At 48.0% G+C, this 12323-nt stretch overlaps 1 protein-coding gene and 1 long non-coding RNA gene across 7 annotated transcripts in view; one reads left to right on the forward strand and one right to left on the reverse strand.

The window, feature by feature from the left end:
• PTPN2 (protein tyrosine phosphatase non-receptor type 2) overlaps positions 1-2119 on the reverse strand; it is an 86286-nt gene extending 84167 nt beyond the window's left edge. For all 6 annotated transcript variants that reach the window (XM_061399992.1, XM_061399989.1, XM_061399988.1 and 3 more), the window contains exon 1: positions 2034-2119. In XM_061399992.1, the coding sequence (XP_061255976.1) occupies positions 2034-2102 (69 nt within the window). In that variant the 5' untranslated portion in view covers positions 2103-2119. The remainder of the gene's footprint in view (positions 1-2033) is intronic.
• A 49-nt stretch (positions 2120-2168) lies between these two features.
• On the forward strand, positions 2169-3917 carry LOC133237681 (uncharacterized). Its single transcript, XR_009733300.1, has 2 exons — positions 2169-2256; positions 2490-3917. It is a non-coding gene; the product is annotated as an uncharacterized LOC133237681 (long non-coding RNA).
• The last annotated feature ends 8406 nt before the right edge of the window (positions 3918-12323 follow it).

The following is a 12323-nucleotide window of genomic DNA, read 5'->3' on the forward strand; positions in this document are numbered from 1 at the left end:
TACAAAGCAGAAAGTCCACTGAAACACTTTTTTCTACTCAAACAACAGTGGTTTGCTTAATGGAAACTGCTGTCCTGAAGTCCTGTGCTTCTGCATCACAGCCAATGCCTGGCCTTGAAAGGGGTGGCCATAGGTACATCCAGGGGATCCCACCCTGCCAGGGAGGGCCGGGAAACCACCCCCTTCCTCGAGGAAGTGAGAATCCAAGGACGAGGAGGAGGTAGTTAAGCAAAGGTGGGAAGAAACAGGGAAAGAAAAGTTGTGCGGAGGCAAAGAGAACTGTCTCTACAAAGGTCTTAAGAGGACAGACAGCACATTTCAAGGAGCAGAAGAAACCAGTGGAAAAGTGGGAAGAAAGACACATGGGGAGGCAAGACCCGTGGTCTCAGGAGCTGTGGCGGGGTTTCAAGGCACCATTCCAGCTCTGTCCCCCATCTGACTTCTGTTTTCCACTCAAATTGCTCTCTTTAAGGAACCTGTTGATCTTTGAGACATTAACTCAATGGGCCTCTTGGATTGTGACCTTGTTGATGCCCACTACAGCACATGCCTACTGACCATCAGCTCCCTCCACACCCACCACCGATTTACTCCCATTCCTAAGGCTATTCCTCTCTAGTCTTTTTGCAAACTTCCCTTTCTCTACCTGTGTCCTTAAAAACTGTTGTCTGTCAAGATTCTGTACTTGGCCTTCGGTATTTCCAAACCATCTGCATGATTTTTACTGACCTAACTAAAGCTCTTGTCCTTCCCTTAGGAAAAAAATTAAAATGAAGAGCTTTGACCAACCCACTAAAGGACTCCTAGGCAGAAGCCCATGAAGAGTTTCCTGAACTCCATGCCATTGAATACAATTTTTAGTGGATATAAATGCATTTTTCTGATGAGATGAATTATAGTTCTCATGGAATATTCAAGGGTACTTACTAATGAAAACAAAAAAAGTCAAAAGTGCTTTATCAAAATGTCCAGGTGAATGAAGCTGTAGCAAGCACCACCTCTTCTCAAACCTGGATTCTGATAAACTGCCTGCAACCTGGGGACAGTCGTCTCTTTTAATACAAATGTAACTAGAGAAGACACAGCTGGCACCCTCTCACATAAAGCTTCCTACGAGAATCCGCATTTAAAACTTCCTATTATTGGGAAAATCCTTACCAGTATTCTTTGCAGTGAGTACCCAATTCTAACGCACGCTGACCCACGTCGATCAGGGTATTTATTACACGTCCTGCTAACGTGCTCAAGAAGAAAACGTTACATTACGAACATAATGACAAGAGGAACTTTCATCTAATTAAACGGGAAGGGGGAAAAACCCGGGAGCAAGTAGATTTACAGGAAAGCCCTTTTTGTCGTCTGACTGTACAGACAGCGACCTGAGGAGCCAGAACAGCATTTACCTCACACCACTCACTATAATCCTGGGAACAACATGCAATGATTAGCAGGAGGGAGCGGACAACTAGATCATTTGAAGACATAAAATGAAGTTCTACTCGCACAGAAAAGGTCCGTGGTTGAGTCGGGAGACCGTCCCAGGGCACGTCTCCCCGAGGAGACCAGAAATCAAGCCAGGCGCCCGCGTCCGCACAGCCGCCTCACGACATGCGGAGACCCGACCCCGCCGGCCCGGCCTGGGGTCGCGCGGCAGCCCCTTGGAGCCTCCCCTGACTCACCGAGCTCCTTCCGGAAAGCTCTGAGGGGGCGACCGCGCGCCGAAGGCGCTCAGGCAGCCGCGAGCCGACCGCCCAGCCAAGGTCCCGCGACCCTCCCAGGACCCCCGACCCTCAGCCGCCCCCTGCCCTGTCCCGGCCACGCCCACACCCGCCACCGGCACCGCCCCTCGGAGCCCACTGCGCCTGCGCGCATGCGGCCTCCCCAACCCGAGCGCCGAAGCACAGAGGCCCTGGGCGGCGCAAGTGCGCCGCCACTTCCGCCCCAACGGGAGGCGGGGGAGGCGGCGGGTGCCTGCGGGCGGGAGCCCGGTCCTCTGAGGGGGACGCCGGCGGCTCTGTGAGCCCGCCACTCACCAGGTACAGCTGCTGCCAGCGATTCTGAGCGTCTAACTCCTCAAACTCCCGTTCGATGGCAGCCGACATGGCGGCGGGAGCAAGCTGTCGCGAGGGAGCCTGCGCCGGCGGAGAGGCTCAGGCCCCACACGATCCGGGCAGCGCGCAGCCGCTGCCGCGCATGCGCGCTCCACGCCAGCCCCGCCCCGCCCCCACGCCGCCCCGGCCGCGGGGAAAGTACCTGGTGCGTGGCGTCAGCGCGCCGTCTGCGCTACGCGGGGCGGGGCGCCGCGGGAGGCGTGGTCCAGGCGGTGCCCAGGTGGAGGGGGCGGGGCCAGGCAGCCCCAGGGGCGGGGCGGGCAGGCCGGAGAGGCTGGGCTTCAGGGAGAGTTGCAGGTTGAGCGCCCCGGGGTTTGAATTTTATTTTGAACATCATCTAGGTCAGTTTAGCGGCATGTGCCCCACTTTCTTCTCTAGGATAATGTAAACTGGGACTGATGCCTGCGCCTGGCCCCCCGCGGGTTTTGTGCCAAATAAACCGCCGTTACACCAGGAGAGGCAACGTCTCCTGGAGGTTGGAGACGACAGCTTGTTAAGTAAACGTTATACAGCTTAAAAGTTAGTGTTACCTTTGTTGTTCAGTCGCTCAGTCGTCTCCGGCTCCTTGCGCCCCATGGACTGCAGAACGCCAGGCTTCCCTGTTCTTCCCCGTATCCCAGAGTTTGCTAAAACTCAGTCCATCGAGTCAGTGATGCCATGCAACCATCTCATCCTCTGTCCTCCTCTTCTCCTGGCTTGCTTCAATCTCACTGAGCGTCAGGGTCTTTTTCAATAAGTCGGCTCTCGGCTCTCGGCTCTTCTCATCAGGTGGCCACAGTATTGGAGTTTCAGCATCAGTACTTCCAATGAATATTCAGGGCTGATTTCCTTTAGGATTGACTTGTTTGATCTCCTTGCAGTCCAGGGGACTCTCAAGAGTCTTCTCAAGCACCACAGTTCGAAGGTATCAGTTCTTCAGCTCTCAGCCTTTTTTATTGTTCAGCTCTCACATCCATACATGACTACTGGAAAAACCATAGCTTTGACTATACAGATTTTTGTTACCTGTAAAAAGAACAAATCATCTCATAACAAACAAACATGCTGATTATGGAAATCATCTCCCTTTACAGTAAGATAATTCATTATAGGGAAACTTGCGTTCTTAGAATAGCTTATCACCTTCAGTAGAAATGTGACGTGTTAGAAAAATTTAGCTGTGCTGTCCAAAACTGAAATTTAAACTTTAATTAAATGAAATAACAAAGATTCTCTTCTTGACCAAACTCTACTCAAGATTCTCTGAGCTCTTTTTCAGCTAGGTCTTGAGTTTTGGACTGCCCTGTTTCTCTCTGCATTGTCAAATTTATGCCATCCTGCTGAGTCAGTTAGCCAGAAGCCCCCATTCTCAGTATCTGATCACTCTTGATATTTAGTCAGGTTCCTCATCTTTGCATCCCTCGCATGACATCTGATCTCCCTGCCCTGCCTTTACCTAGAATCCTATTAGGTCAGCTCACCCAGAACCCCCTGTGCTGCCTCTGTTAAAAACAAGACTACAGGCCCAAAAGGAAGTCGATGGAAAGTCCCATGTCACCAATCTAGATTTGATGATAGTTTCAGCTCTCCCAGAAATGGGATTTAAAGGAGTAAATCAAGATTCAATAATCACCACTAGGTAGGTGATCTGCCAGGTAGACTTCCCTCAACCTTGTAGTAACCAGTTGCTTCTCTGCCTGGAATAACTCCCTTGTTCCAGCTCCCTTCTGCCTGTAAGTCGTTTGTTTTGGGTAGCTCCTTGGAGCTTCTGTCCATTTGCCCAAAACACGAATCATTTAATAAAGCCAATAAAATCTTTAAATTTTACTCAGTTGAATTCTGGTTTTTTTTTAACACCTTTTAGTAATTTTCCATCTGCTGACACCCCACTTGACTATAAATTCCCACTTCCTATTCAGAATTTGGAGTTGAACCCGTCCCTCCCCCACTACAAGACCCATTGTGGTGTCCCCTATACCTGTCACAGTATTCACCCCACGCACAGCTGGAATAAAGTCTTCCTTTTACCTCATCATCTTCTACAAGTGTCAGGCATAGATTTTTTCTTTAACAGAAATTAAGAATTCAGTTCCTTAGTTGAACTAGCCACATTTCAAATCTCAGTAGCCACACAGGCTAGTGGCTAAAGGATTGCAGAGCACACAAACCATCGAAATTCTGTGGAACAGAGCTACCTGAGAGGTTTGAAATACTTCATTATTTTAAAGTGTCCTTGACATTGACATTTAGTCTCAGTCGTTTCTGACTCTTTGCGACCCCATGAACTGGGCTCCTCTGTTCACGGAGATTCTCCAGGCTAGAATGCTGGAGTGGGTTGCCATGCTCTCCTCCAGGGGATTTTCAGGAGTCCAGGAGCCTGACTTGTATGGTGAAGTGACTTGAGGGTCCACAGATGTTAAACAATGCTGAAGCAACCTGGTGGCTCAGTGGTAAAGAACTACCTGAGAGGTTTAAAATACTTGGGTATTTTAAAGTGTCCTTACACAAGTAAGATAATGTAAATACTGGTCAGAGAAAACCAGCAAGCTGTTGGACCAAGAAGAAACTGTAACACAGAACATTAAGCAGCCAATAAACCCTGACAGAATATAACTGAGGAATACATACACTGTCCCTCAAGAAATGCCCCACAATGTAAGTGTCCTGGTTTCCGAAGTTCCATCCTTCAAACTGACTAAATTAAAGGCATAATATCTCCTGGGATTCCTCATGGCTGTTGGGGTCAAACAGCTCATCAAATCGTGATCTCACAGCAGCAGTTCTTGTCACCAGATGCACATGGTCCCTCAGTAACTCTGGCAAATGCTGGCTGGGGGTGCAGTGCTTCCCTTCTGTGGGTTTGCCCTCATATGCTGTGTGTAGCTACGACTCTAAGGCAGCAAGCAGTTCTCATACCAGCAACATGTGCATTGACGGTGAACGACAAAATGAACAGAGATCAGCTACATTGCCTACGTGGTTCCATCAGCCTCCCTAGAGAGGTTCAGTGTGGCCTCCATTGGCTGCTGATCCTCATGGCATCTTCAGTGGTGAGACACATGGTGGGTGCAGAGAGAGCAGAGGAGGAAATGAACAAAAAGGGATTTCAGGGAATGTTTCTGAGGTCTATCCTGTGGAAACTCCTGGAATAAGACTTGAAGAAAACTGATAAGAAAGATTTAAAGTATTTTTCAAAGGTTATGTAGTTGGATTTTCATTTCTTTTGAATGAAACTTCTTGTAGACAGGTGTCCAGGAGCCTGACTTGTATAGTGAAGTGGCTTGAGGGTCCACAGATGTTAAATAATTTTGAAGCAACCTGGTGGTTCAGTGATAAAGAACCCACCTGCAGTGCAGAAGACGCAGGTTCAATCCCTGGATCAGATCCTCTGGAGAAGGAAAAAGCAACCCACTCCAGTATTCTTGCTTGGAAAATTACATGGACAGAGGAGCCTGGCAGGCTACAGTCCATGGGGTCACAAAAGAGTCAGACATGACTTTTCGATTGAACAAAAACAATCTAGTGAAGCTTTTCAAACTCAACAAAATCTGGATTCAGGACCTTATTTTGGGGCTTCCCTGGTGGCTCAGTGGTAAAGAATCTGCCTGCCAGTGCAGAAGACGGGTTCGATCCCTAATCCAGGAAGATCCCACATGCTGCAGAATAACTAAATCCATGCGACAGAACCCTTGATCCTCTGCTCTAGAGTTCCTTATTAGCCCCGAAGCTGCAACTACTGAACCTGTGCACCTACAGCCCATGCTCCACAACAAGAGAAGTCAGCACAAGGAGAAGAGCCTGCACCACAACTAGAGAAGAGCCTGCACAGCAACAAAGACCCAGCACAGCTGCTGCTGCTGCTAAGTCACTTCAGTCGTGTCCGACTCTGTGTGACCCCATAGACGGCAGCCCACCAGGCTCCCCCGTCCCTGGGATTCTCCAGGAAAGAACACTGGAGTGGGTTGCCCTTTCCTTCTCCAATGCATGAAAGTGAAAAGTGAAAGGGAAGTCGCTCAGTCGTGTCCGACTCTTCGAGACCCCATGGACTGCAGCCTACCGGGCTCCTCCTCTGTCCGTGGGATTTTCCAGACAAGAGTATTGAAGTGGGGTGCCATCGCCTTCTCCTCAGCACAGCTAAAAATAAGTAAATAAATGAAACGACCTTATTGTTAAGACCTGGTTTTTTACCTACATTCTGTTTCCTGTCTCCCATTTGCTGAAGCCGGAAACCTGGACTCAGGTAGACATGGACTTTGTAGACATTGCTCCTTCTTCTCAAATTTCAGTGGTCATAAAAATACCTCCTAATTGTCTCCTAAGTAGTAATTGTCCCACCACCATGCTTCCCATCACCCTCACTGTCTCCCTGTCCTTTCTCTTCTGTGTCTAACAGGTCACCTGCTTCTGTTGATTCTTCCTTAAGGAAACTCTCTGTGCTCCAGTCTGTCCCCACTGCCACTGCCTTAGTTCAGGTTTCATCATCTTCCTGCCTTGTCTCTTGTCCCATCCAATTGTGGGACATTCTATTTGGGAATCCCAAGTTCAGCATGGTACCTGGTACACGATAGATGAAAAATAAATGTGACCAAATGGATCTTTGTTGGACATTTAGATTGTTTCAAATTTTCCCATCATATGAAAATGCTGCAATATCCTTTTTGGATACAACTCCCCCCTCCTTTTTAAGGAGTATTTCCTTTGGATAAATACTCAGAATAGGAATTATTGGGCAAAAAGGAATGACTCTTACTCCATTAGATTTTCCCAGAAGCAAGCCCTGGGAGGGAGATTTGAGTACAAGTATGTTCCACAGTGGGTGATGCCAGGAACCCTGGTGAAGGACACTGGAAGGGATGCAGGAACAGGAAGCAAGGAAGGAAGCAGTGAAAGGTTTGTTGACAGCCCATCACCACTGTAGGCAACCGGGCCTGGTCCCACTGGAGAACTCCGAGAGGAAGTCCAGAACTACTGCGGGTAGAGAATCTGGGTTGATCTGAAATAGTGTTATGTTCCTGCAGTAAGAGCTGGGGCTTGTGAAGGCAGGTGACAAGTGGAGTTCTGGTCCAAGAACACCCTACAGCGCTGCCAGGTCCTTGGCCTGCCCGTGGTTATTTCCCAGCTCCCATGTGCATAGTTGGGATTTTACACAGTAGTTGGCAGAACCCTTATAAGGATTTCCTGATGTGTAGAATAAGAGCCATGGGGAGAAGTCTCTGAAAAGGCCCCAACCCATCAAGAAAAAAGTTAAGAGCAATCCTAGGAGGAGTTGTGGAGAGTAGCACCATCAGAAGGGACATCAGGGATGGGGGCGGGGGGGGCGGCGCAAAAACCAGCAGGATATTGGCAGGGAAAGGTGGACAAGTGTACACTGAACTTAGTTAGGAACCCAACCATAGGCACCTCACCCAACACAGTTAGGACTGAGCGATGGATGGTTTCCAGCGCTTGTTACCTGGCTGCTCGCCTGCACATTGGCCAAGAAAGAGGTTGGAAGTGAGCTGTCACTGAGCTTCCCAGGCTCTTGCCTTCCCTTCACAGTACAGCCCTCTGGGATCTCGATCTTTGCGGCCCCCGTACTCGCTTGCTGTCTGAGCTGCTCATCCAAATGAATCAGAGTATTTCTGATCTCTCTGTGGGTCCTCCTTCTCTGACTTCAGGATGTAGGAATTACTTGCACATATATTTTTTCTTGGGCCCTAACTGAAATTAAGACTTCCGTATCACTTTTTAAATTTTTATTTACTTTTTTATTCATTTATTTTGAGTGTGGTAGGTCTTTGCTGCTGCTCAGGCTTTTCTCTAATTGTGGCTAGTGGAGGCTACTCTCTAGTTGTAGCGCTCGGGCTTCTCACTGCTGTGGTTTCTCTTGTTGTGGAGCACGGGCTCTAGGGCCCTCAGGCGTCAGGAGTTTTGGCTCCTGGGCTCCAGGGCACAAACTCTAGTTGTGGCACACAGACTTAGTTGCTCCTCGGCATGAGGGATCGTCCCAGACCAGTGATGGAACTGGTGTCTGTTGCATCACAAGGCAGATTCTTTGCCACTGAGCCACGAGGGAAGCCTTATGTCACTTTTTAAATTCGTAATATTTTACTTTTAAAACTTAGGTTGAGTTAAATAAGACACAATATATTTATATTTGTTCATTCCAGGTGATAGGTACAGGGGTATTTGTCTTATTGGTCTGGAGGGTTTTTTGTTATCTTTTTTACTGTGGTAAAATAGACCCAACACCACCCCTCCTCCCTTCCTTCTGCTGAATGGGCATCTCTGTAGTGGAGGGCAGGGAGGACACCTGTCCTTCTGCTGACACCAGAAGGAACGTTCAGATGATCATCAAATTGCCTTATGCTGAGTCTCATGAAAATAAAGTAAACCCCCTTAATTTAAACTTAGAAATAGACTGGCTGACCTTCAGTTCCATTTTCACAGTTCTGTCGACTTAAAAAAAAAAGAGTGTATAACGTGAAAGTTGTGAATTAAGTTTTATCTGGGGCAAAATGAAGATTGTAGCCCAGGAGATAGCCCCTCACAGTAGCTCTGAGAAACTGCTCCAAAGAAGCAGGGGGGAAGGTCAGTATAGATGTGATTCTGATGAAGATTGTGATTCTGATGTGACTCTTGAAATGCAATCAAACACATATTTTCCCAGAAGGTTTCTTTTAGTCTCTTGAAGACTGCTAGTCACAAGAAACAGTTGTCACCTTGAAGGGCTTTAGTGCTTTTCTACATATGAGGAGATACAAGAATTGGACCTATAAAGCTGGCTCTTCAAAAATCTGTCTGAGGACCAGTCCTGCCAGTTTTTTCCCCTCTGAGCACAGAGTGCCTCATTTCTGCTCTCCACCCTGAACTCCTTTCAGTGGGTGGTGAAGGTCAGCAGTTGCAGCAGCACATGATTTAATCCTTGTTGAGGTAGATGGCAAGTCCCAGTTTGTGGTTGACAGTTCCACTGAAATGTCCCACTACAATTTACTGAACCAGTCCTCTACTATTAGGCATTCAGATTGTTTCCAGCTTTTCACTATGGCAAACTAGCAGTAAAACAATGCATGTTACCACAGAGATGTGGTCCTAATTCCCTTCCCTCTGTGACTGAGGTCCAGAAACCTGGAAATACAAACTGGCCATGAAAATCCAGGACCTGTGGCATCCTAGACAAATGGACACAACTTGTCTGAAAACAAATGTATGCACAGCTTGCTTTAGGAATATATCACAAAATTCACAGGCCTGTGTGATGTAAATGGATGTATTGATAAAGATTTGGAATAGTGGCCAGAGAAGAGATGCAGTGCACACCTGTTCACCATCCATTAGTGCACATGAAGGTTCTCTGTGGCCACCTGACTCTCATTTGAGAGAGAGCACCCTCGTGGTGGGGGCTTCCCTGATAACTTGGTTGGTAAAGAATCCGCCTGCAATGCAGGAGACCCCAGTTCGATTCCTGGGTTGGGAAGATCCACTGGAGAAAGGATAGGCTACCCACTCCAGTATTCTTGGGCTTCCCTTGTGGCTCAGCTGGTAAAGAATCCACCTGCAAAGCAGGAGACCTGGGTTCGATCCCTGGGTTGGGAAGATCCCCTGGAGAAGGGAAAAACTACCCACTACAGTATTCTGGCCTGGAGAATTCCATGGACTGTATATAGTCCATGGAGTTACAAAGAGCTGGACACAACTGAGCGACTTTCACAAACCCTCATGGTGACCATGTGCAATGCCAGGGGCCTGTCCATGCTGTCAGGTAGAGTCCGCTCAGGGGGGTCTGCTCCCTGGCTTCTGTGGAGCCCCTGCACTCTGCTGATGTTCATCCCCTCAGACACTCTGAGCAGGTACCCCAGGGTGCACAGGAGGATTCAGGTGAAGCTTCATCTTCTAGGGGTGAAGATACTCTTTGGAATCTTATGCCACAAAGCAGGACAACCCCCAGCCCTGTCTTTTCTTGTTCTCTAAGCTTTAATCGCGGCCCTCTCAGAATAGGATCCACTTCATGGTAGACACCACCCTGGCCTCCCCACCAGCTGGTGTGTGTGTGTGGGGGTGGTGCATGACGTGGAGAAGCTCCTGCTGAAGGACTTGAAACTGATCAGGTAAAGCCAGAATCCTCACAGTGAGTGGAGAAGAGAGGCTGGTAGTCAGCGGAGGTCACTACAGGGTTAGGGAGCAGAGGCCCCCAGAGGAGCACAGAGCCTGCAGTGGGGCGGAGGCCACCACTTTGGGGGTCAGCTCTCTGGTCTTAGGGCTGTGTCCAAAGTAGCATTCATCCCAGATGGGTCACGTGGGGCCACACACATGGACCGAGGTGATGCTGAGTCACGCAGACCCGTGTTGGCACTGCTGTGGACCCCAGCCGTCCAGCCTCCTTGGAGAAGTGCTGTGCTAGCAGAGAGGGGCTGTGACCCCGACCCCCAACCACCCCGGCCCCCATCACCACCCCTCAGACAGAGTCCTGTCCTGGGTCCCTCGTTCCTCCCCACCACTCCCCCACCCCAGGGCCAGTAAGTCAGAGTGTGCCCTGAAGGACAGGGCCAGGATGGGTGGAGGGCACCTGCCCAGGTGGCCCAACCTCAGGGGGAGGCAGAAGATGTTGGGAAGGGCAGGATGCAGGGAGCTTTAGGCCCCAGATCCCGGATCCGAAGGCAGAGTCCAGACAACCATCCACAGCAAAAGCTGGTGATGGCTTCTGCAGTGTATTCACTAAGAGTGAGCCATTATATTTACTGCCACTGTCAGTGGTGAGTTTAATACCAGCTGAGCAAATGTGGGAAGTCTCACACTCTCCAGTCAGAGGCACTGGATTGACCAGATTGTTGGAAAATGCACAGAAATAGCTTATGATGGAAGGGAGGAGAGTGTGGAGGACACATAAGTCTCACCAACTAAATATAACTTTTCATGTTGATTTTTTTTTAGTAATCCTCTTTTAGCTAGGAATCTGTTTCATAGGCTATGGATTACTTACTCTCTTTAGCTAGGCTTTCAGACTAACTTTCGTCAAAGTGTTGTTGCAAGGAAGGGTAATGTTTTCACAGAGCCTGCCAAAACAGATAAGAATGACTTAAAAAAAAAAAAAAACAAAACCAGGGTTCCCAGAAACAAATAATGACCCTTTTCAAACAGATTCAGAATCCAAATTTGTGAAAAATGCTGTCTCAATGCTTTCTATAATATTCTGGGGGTTGCTTTAAAGCAAAAATAATGGTTTAATTAACAAAAATATGTGGTTTAAAAGACTGAGGGTTTATAAATTTTTTAACTGATTTTTAATCTTTTATGGGCTGGTAAGAACTTTTCCTTATAGTGTGAGAGAGAATGATAATTGTTTCTTTGTTGCATAGATTTTAAACTGGGTGAAAGTTTTTGTCTTTAATCATCCTGCATCCTTCAGCATGTAGCATTAGCTTTGAAATGAAAACTTTACAAAAGCCGTTCTGCCTGTCTGATTCTCTTCCAGGGAAGAAAGAAAAGAAGAAAGGGAGGGAGATAGGAAGGAGAAAAAAGGAGGAAGTGGGGGGAAAGAGAGAGAGAAAAGAAGGGAGGAAGGGAGACAGAAAGAGAGGGAAGATAGAAACTTCTGGGTTCACAGTTAATGGGCCGTCCATCTAATGACATCCATTTGTGTTGTGTTGGCATCCATTTGTGTCTGTGTTTGATGGTCATTACCGGAGGACGGTCCCTGCCCCAGAGTTCTCAGCAGTGCCCCTTGCAAAGCCTGCCTGTTGTATTCCTCTCTGGTCTACTGGACTAGATTGTTTGGGGGCAGGGGCTGATGAGAATCATTTTGGAAAACTGACTTCTCTCATTCAGACATAGCTTTTCCGGAGCAGAGTATTTTCAGAACACTTACTGGCAGCACAACATAGATGACATCACAGAAGTAATTCCCGCACTGCTGAGCTGCTCAATTCCCCAGTTAAACACTGCTCTGATGTCACCCTCATCCCGGCAGGAGGGCTGCCTCGTGTGCACTCAAAAAGACTCACGACCCTGGGAAGGCTTCTGTGGACTAATATTAATTCCAAATAGCAAGTAATTCTTTTTCCTAGTCAATACTTTCTTTCAAATATATGGATTTAAACACACTTAAGTTGTGGAGCTTTGAAATTTTGAACCAAAGTTTAAAAATTTCAAGTGATTGAGCCCGATCCTCAAACTATACCAGCATCAGAGTCAGGGATATGAAAAGATAAGAAGCTGTGGTTTCTGCATGCTTGCTACATCTTTGTCCCAGGCAGT

The sequence above is a fragment of the Bos javanicus genome, chromosome 24, assembly GCF_032452875.1.
Source record: "Bos javanicus breed banteng chromosome 24, ARS-OSU_banteng_1.0, whole genome shotgun sequence".
NCBI classification, from domain to species: Eukaryota; Metazoa; Chordata; class Mammalia; order Artiodactyla; family Bovidae; genus Bos; species Bos javanicus.